Source organism: Atta colombica, unplaced genomic scaffold (assembly GCF_001594045.1).
Source record: "Atta colombica isolate Treedump-2 unplaced genomic scaffold, Acol1.0 scaffold216, whole genome shotgun sequence".
Classification (NCBI taxonomy): domain Eukaryota; kingdom Metazoa; phylum Arthropoda; class Insecta; order Hymenoptera; family Formicidae; genus Atta; species Atta colombica.
This window is the reverse complement of record NW_017259312.1, coordinates 961,483-969,761: the sequence shown is the minus strand read 5'-3', so window position 1 is coordinate 969,761 and position 8,279 is coordinate 961,483. Positions and strand designations below refer to the sequence as shown.

The window sequence follows — 8,279 nt, the reverse complement described above, 5'->3', positions numbered from 1 at the left end:
GTCACAATGGTACGTTTCGACTATATTAAATCTAAATTAATTGTAAATCTTCATCAGTCTGATGACAATCTATCATGAATTAAAATTTTATTACAATAATATAACATAAAGAAAAAACACGTTAGAAAAGAGAATTCATGATATTATAACAGGTTGAAATGAAAACATGAAGCATATCGCAAATTAGATACAATGATAAATTGGCACTGTCCTGTGTTCCAAACTATTTCATAATTGGATGACGAAAAAGAGTAGAGCCAAGAAATTTAAAAGAGCTGTGTAAAGTCAATAGTAAAGTAATATTTATGAGTAAAGTAATATTTATTTATATTTATAATATCTGATATGAATTGGAAATATAAGGTTTGTTCTTTTTGGTTGAATTTTTGCACCAATTCATTTTTCTTTTTCTTCTTTCATCCTGAAGAGAAAAGGAAGAAAAAACTGGTGTGGTGAAAGTTTAGTTAAAAAGAACAGGCTTATTGTCTTCGGATCCTTAAGTAAATTAATGTATCCAATAATATTAAACTAAACTTCATGTTCTGACGTTAGTCGGGAAATATCCTTAGACATTTGTATTTGTTAAATAAATATTGTCTTAAATATGCGAAAATAGTTACTGTATTTTATCAAATACAAAGAATATTGCCATATAAAATTATTTTATAAAATTCACTTTAGACGGATATATTTTTTTATTTTTGTATTAAAATCGATGATAGAATTTATAATTTTATGCAACGTAATATGAAAAATTTGGAAATTAGAATATGCATAAAATATATATTTAAATATATATCTCGAAATATATAGCATGTACACAAAATTATAAGGCATATAAAATTAGCTTAGAAATCGTAAGTCTGACGTACATAAATTATGGACAGATTGTTTAAGTTTAAAATGGACTGAGTGATAAATAAATCGATCGAATAAACTTATCTTGATATTTCTTTTTATTACATATATATATAGTAGATAGTGATCTCTTCCACGTGTATCTAAATACACGTGTATCTCCAATCACGTTAACACCATGATTTCTATATAGAGTACTGACGCGCATACATAAAGCTACGCATGTATCGTCTATCATACATAAAGCTACGCATGTATCTATTAGATATAATTTACTCAAGGCGAGGCTCGATCCTTGCATCTTCAAAAAGCAATCATTTAAAGAATTAAAAATCAACAAAAGTGACGAGTCAATTAATGTACATCTTATTTAAGGTGTAGATATATACTTGCACTATCATGTATTGTAGCGTTGAAGAAAGATGTGCCATAAAATTTTTTTTACTTACGAAGCTACGAAACTTCTTAAGAGGACAATTTTGTAATTTGCTTTTAAAAGTATTATAATACAATAAATAAAATGATCTGCTTCTCATGTTTATAGTGTAGATACATGTCTTCATGCTTTTATCTCTTAGAAATAATATCACGTCACAAGACCTTCTCAGCTTCTTTTTTTATTAAAGCTACAAGGTGCGTATAGAGCCGAATTTTACAATTTAATTTTTAAAATATTATATTAAACAAAATTAACTGTAATTCAACTATATATCATAAATTAAATAAGATATCAAGATAATTTTTTATTTTACCCCTTTTTCCAACAAAAACGCTCTGTTTTTAAACGACTTTTTTGATTACAAATATCGTACATACATTGCGATTTTCTTAGATCTATAAGTTTAGCATAAAGAAATTTGTCTCCAACAGAGATCTCCATAGTCATTCCTGTTCAAGCTTTGATGATGAGAAACTCATTCTCTCAACTCGCGATTAACTGTCGCAATTAACGTATGATTAATTATAACTCTCAGGCTTGTTTAAATTGTATCGAAACAATGGCTATTTATGTAAAATCTAGCAAATAAATAATAGTACGAATCGTTTTAATTTATCGCGTTATTATTTTGAAAATATAATTATTTTATAAAATATTTTGACTTATTTTTGACAAAGTTCTTGTTAACTTTGAACGACATCGTGAATATGATCCGTTTAAACTTTTGTCGTTGTATAATGCGACCTTGAGTCGCATAATTTACATCAAAGTTTAAAATTAACAAATAATTTTTAACAAAATTATGAATAAATTTTAACTAAAAAAAAATCTGTAACTAAGAAAAAAATGAAAAATTATTTTTAAATATATGTTTACTGTAGCAATCATCATGTTTATGTTCTCTCGTTTAAATTTCTGTTTACATGCGACATATATATGATTGTAGAATAAGTGAAATCACTAAGAGGCTTCTTCAGCTTTGACAGAAGATAGATCTTGGTAACAAACTATAATTAGTGGGAGGATAGGCTATGATTTTCGCTTCATGATTCCTAAATTTGAGGCTAAAGTATATACAAGTCAATCAATTACTGATTTGATGAGATTGATTGGGTTTTATACAAATATTTGAAAAGCTTTTAACAGCGTTATTTTCGAATAAAATATATAAAGTGACGGTGTTTCCATATGCATTTCTTTCTATGTTTGCGAATATAATAGGTATATAATAGGTATATATAATAGGTATATATAATAGATATATAATTTATGATTTTAATCGAGTTTCGAGAGCGACAAGTTTAATAGATTGATTCTTTTGTAACAGGAAATTTCTTTATTATAACATTTGAATACTTAGTAAAATCTTGAGTATGTTATAGTAGTATGTTATAGTATATTTTTCAAAAACTTCTTTACGTTATAATTCGCACACTAAAAGATAAATGCAATTAATGTGCAGATAAGCTAAGTATATTTGAGTTTTTACTCGAATATTTTTCGGGTCATTGTGATTAATGTGTATTATCCAAAAAAAGAATATATATGTATAAGTAAAATGAAAAATTATTAACTACATTTGAATTTAATTTATTATAATCCTTTATATTATAATCTTTATATTATATCTTATATTATAATATCTTGTTTATTCCTGGTGAAAATTTTTCTCAGAATTTTTCACGTAATTTTTCAGAATTTCTATATAATTTTCTATATAACTTTCTCATATTTTTTATACGAATTGGAACATTTCTCAGAAAATCTACATCTTTTCTCAGAATTTTTCATACAAGTGAATTCTGAAATATCTGAAATTTCTCATCCCATAATTTAAAAAAATATGTTAATTACGAAATATCATAAAATTTCTAAGATTTTTTTATAAGTATAATTCCTGATGAAATGTTATAAAATTAAAAACATTTTTAAAATATTTTTTTTAAATTATGGGATGAGAAGTTTCAGAATATTTCAGAATTCACTTGTATGAAAAATTCTGAGAGAAGATATAAACTTTCCGAATATTTCTGAGTATTTCTGAAAAATGTTCCAATTCGTATAAAAATTATGAGAAAAATTTTCACCAAGGATTGAAAATAATTAAGTATGTATATTTATGTGAAAGAATAATGGAATGTCTTTTTTGCAAAATGCATTTTGCATGATGTCGTCGAATATTGTAACTATTAGTTCAGGAGATTAATTACTGACCTAGCCTATTGGACACTAAAGAAATTAATTAATAGCGAAGTGGAATGTCGATCGTTGATGGTGACCATCAACGATGTTCTTGCGATGAACGAACAAATAAATGGACGAATGAGTTTCGTCGATCCTGAGGGATCGAACGATCAGCGCACGTTAATTAATTTCCGGCCTAACGAAGTCCTCGCCAGTCCACAAATTCGTCGTCGCGGAACACGTCGTAGACATACGACAGGTAATTTTCGGTAGCGATTCGATTCTACGAAGGACATCGGATACGAAGGAAATACAGGAAGTTCGGTTGAGCAATATAATCCAATTTTGAGACTTTCATCGAGCGCTGTTCTATTTTTCATTGATTTTATCAATGAATGTCGGTTAACTATGCTGAAGACTAATAATAATAATGATATTTGAGATAATTAATAAAGTAGAGCCGTGATTTATTAGTGATTAGAGTCACTTTAAAAGTCAAACAATTATGAAAAACTATATAATTCGAGACGAATAGATTTTAAATACTTTAAGTTTTTATTAACTTGTATTAATATGTATTGGATTGTCCGAAAAGTTCGTGCCGACTAACCTTTATAATTTAATAAATGTATACTAAAATTTAAATTTTCTGCATTTCAATTTTCCTTCAACATCGGCATGAACTTTCCGGACAACCCAATATATACATATATCTAACATTATTTTACTTAAATTAGTATCTTAAAATAGATAATATTAGATAATATAAGATATATAATGTGTGTCAAAATGAAAAGGATACTAATTAATTTAATTATTTATTTATTTATTTATTAAATGATGCAATATCATAAACTAAATTGCGCGAATTTAGGATTAATTGACTAATGTGCCATGCAATTCATCGATGATTATCATTTCACGAAGAGCATCGAATCCTTATCGAATTTCATAATTAATTTTATGTTAATTTAGAGTGACTTTGTATTGTGCCAATTGATGAAAACAACCTAATGTCAAAGACTGAAAATAATTATTATCGTGGGCGCATGCACGAATGAAATTTACATTCCACTATTCATATGCAACCTTCCAAAATAGTTCCAAACACAGATATTAATATATTATATAATGATCAGTATAATAATGGTCAATTGTGGTGAATCCTATTAAAGTTATGTAAATTATATGATTAGTGATGATATTATAATTTAATATTTATTATTCCAGCTATCAGATGTTGTATAATAATACAATAGTATTTGTTAATTTCATATATCAAGGTAATATTAATCGAAATGTTTACATTAAATAAATACTAATGGATACTCTATTATTGACACTAACTATTCATTGAAAAATATTGAAAAAAATATTGAAATAGATTTATATTAGAGGAAACAGATATTTTAGAATATCAAAGATATACATATATGACCGTGAATATTTTCATGTATTTCTAATTTATGCGATAGCCTCATGAATCGCGTAATTCCTTTCGTGTAATTTCGCCGAGTAATCATGATTTATACTCTTCTCACACACATTCTCGCACACAGTATACCGATACGATGTAGCACGCACAACGTTGAGAACAAAGCCGCCATCACGTTAAAGTCATTAATATCACTTTATCCTTTCATTGCCATGGCGCCGGAAAATGATAAATCCTACGTCTCAGGATATTATTCGTGGCTTGGATGGTAGTAACTATCCAACATTTTACGTTGATTTTTCTGCCTGATACTATAACTCGATCTCTTTTGACACATTAGATCGCGATAGAGATCTAAGAATAAAGTAATTTTCGTACGCACTCATCAACAACAAAAAATCAATAAGAAATTTTCAATTTATTTTGTTTTTGATATGTGATTGATCTGATTAATCGACGAAAAAATAGCTTTCCGTAAAAAATTAAGATTAATAAAATTTCGCTAAGTTAATTTTTTCAAATTATACATATATTAGTTTATACAAATTTATCATTAAATTGTTTCTTTCAATAAATATTTATTTAAATAAAAAATTTTATGTAAAGGTTTTTCTTAGGATTTTCTAAATAAATAAATGTTTAATGTATAAATAAAATATAAAAATAATATAAAAAAATATAAAAATAAATGTGTATGTGTGTAGGAAGAAAGCATTATGAAATTAACATTTAGTCTTAGATCTTTGAATTGTTTCTTTCAATAAAAATAATAAGAAAATAATTAATGTTGAGCAAATAGCAAACATTTTATGCCACACAAATATAAATAAAGCAATCAATTTATTCTACAATTGATATAGAATGAGTCTGCATTTTCTTTCTTATCAAACAAAAGAAAAGCTTAAATAAATTTCAACTTTAATTATTTGCGTTTTAAATATTTTAAAAGTAATTCGGATATAAAGTATGATATATAATAAAATATGATATATAATATTGAAAACAGAAAAAATTATAATAAGTACTGCCTAACAAGAATTTTACGAATATTTTTATTATTGCGCTCTTTCTCTCTCGATTTTAATATCCTTTTCCTGATATTTCAAACAGACCAAGATTTATGTATATATTTTTCAATTCAAAATCCGTCTGTTTTTAAATTCATTTCTTTTATTTTTGAACGTATACGTAGCTGCTTATTTGGAGAATATGTTACTCGCTAGAACTTCTAGTCAAATTTTTCTTACCATGTTGTAAAATTGATGTTCTCAACATCCATTATATGCGTTAGATAGATTATGTATGCATTAGATAGATTATGTATACGATTAAAAAAATTACTTATTTTGTTTTTATAATAAAGTAGATGTCAAATTTATTCTACATATTAGCATAATGATTTCAAATAAATTGTGTATTAATATTTGGTCATAGTTTACTAATTTTATAAAATATTACAAAGTTGTCAATCTCTCGCACAATTTTATTATTAAAAACAAAATCTGAAGACTTTATCTTAAAACATTTTCATAGTTAGCATAAAAGCTTTTAATGAGATTAATCAGTCACGACGAGAGAAATGGGCATTAGCTAGGTATTAGCAGGGCAAATAAGCGTGTAATACTTAGTATGGCAGCAGCGAGTAAACTGTCTACATTTTTCAAAAATTTCTCTGACATTTACCCTTACATTTTCCATGCTACGTTTAATTCTTAAAGACAAACGCGCACGAATAATTCTATACATTTAATTAACTCTTTAATTTTTAAATTAAAATAAATTAAGAAATGTAAGTAAATTAAAATTAAAGCGGATACATTATTAAAAATAAAATGTTAATTTTAACTTAAAGACGTATAGTGAACTTTCTGAGACATTAATTAAAATTAACATTTTTGTACCAAAAAAATATTAATTTTAACATTTTTGCATGTCTCAGAAATTCCACTACACGTCTTTAAATTAATATTAATATTTTATTTTTAACAATGTATAGTTGCAAGCAACAAGTAAATTGCAAACAATTTGATTGTAATAAGAGCGAGACTCACCGATGGTCGTTATCACGGTAAGGGAATACAGAAAAGCACCGGCAAAAGTCCACTTAGTTTTCTTCATACAATTGTGTTCTTTTATAGTTGACACTATCGTCGTTTGGTAATTCTCGAGAATGTTTCTTACCTTCTCCTTCCAGAGTTTTTCCGAAAACACATTTTCCTATAAGCAATATGAACAATGTCAAAACAAATAAATATCAAATATTAATAATGTCATTCGTTGTTTTCTCTCGATATTTTAGTCAAAGAGTGATCAAATCTAAACATGTGTAAAAATAGATAGTTAATAAAGCTTGTAAAAGATACAATCCGTATATCTCTACGTATCTGTTCTTGGCGATATCATTCGATTTCACTACTGCAAGAAATTATAGCGCGTAGCTCGATTCATTTAAATTCTTCACCTTAGAAGTAAGCTCCCAAAGAGAGACAGCCGTTGAATTTCTTAGCTCGATGAGATCGACGTTCAAGCTGGTACCTTCAATGTAGATGAATAGGAAGGCACCCGCTATAGTGTAGCCCACTACTAGACACACGATGCCGACGTTACTGAAGAGGAATGCTATCAGCGTCCTGATCCAGTCGGCGATCCGCTCACCCCATGGCTTCCGCTTGCGTTTTCGCCGTCTTCCGCTCCGGCCGCGATAACTTCCGCGTTGCCAACTCCTACTGACTGACGAACGAGACGTCCTATCTGTTTCCATCGACGATTATGACTTCTCAATGTCACCTCGATCGCATCACTTCCGATCGATTCGCGAACATCACGCTTTCGAATCGCCGAACTCTCACTGAGTTCTCGCCGTTGCTCTCCGTTGTTTACGATATCACTACGTATAGGTACCCTCTCGTGGACGACTAATCATGCGGAACAGTTACTTCGAACCTTTGATTCCCTATTTCTTAATAATTCATTGACGATTAAAATGCCTATCGCAAGAAACCAAGTCACCACAAGAATTTACATTATTGCTCGAAAACCGCAGTCAAGTAATTGGCTTCGTTCCATTTCGTTTCCATTAACATCATCTTACCGAACATCATCAATCGAAGGCCAGAGAAATCTCGCTCATTAATTTTAAATTTAAGTGAACGCGCGCTGTATAAGATTTTTTTTCTTAAGTTAATTTATTATTATAATTTATAATTATACAAAATAATACAAAAATACTAATATGTGATAATTACGACCGTGATTGTAATTTGTTTTTTCAACTTTCAATTTCTCAATTTTTCACAAAAATATATGCATATCAATTAATGAGCTGATATTATTTGAAATGGATTTTTTTGCCAAAATTGATGA

General features: G+C 27.9%; 1 protein-coding gene across 1 annotated transcript in view; it reads right to left on the bottom strand.

Moving 5' to 3' along the window:
- The window catches only part of LOC108687743 (TWiK family of potassium channels protein 18), a 17,866-nt gene extending 10,189 nt beyond the window's left edge, over positions 1–7,677 (bottom strand). The window contains exons 1-2 of the mRNA XM_018193680.1: positions 7,378–7,677; positions 6,968–7,133 (exon numbers count right to left, since the gene is read on the bottom strand). Of these exons, the coding sequence (XP_018049169.1) occupies positions 6,968–7,133; positions 7,378–7,677 (466 nt within the window). The remainder of the gene's footprint in view (positions 1–6,967; positions 7,134–7,377) is intronic.
- Positions 7,678–8,279: the final 602 nt, after the last annotated feature.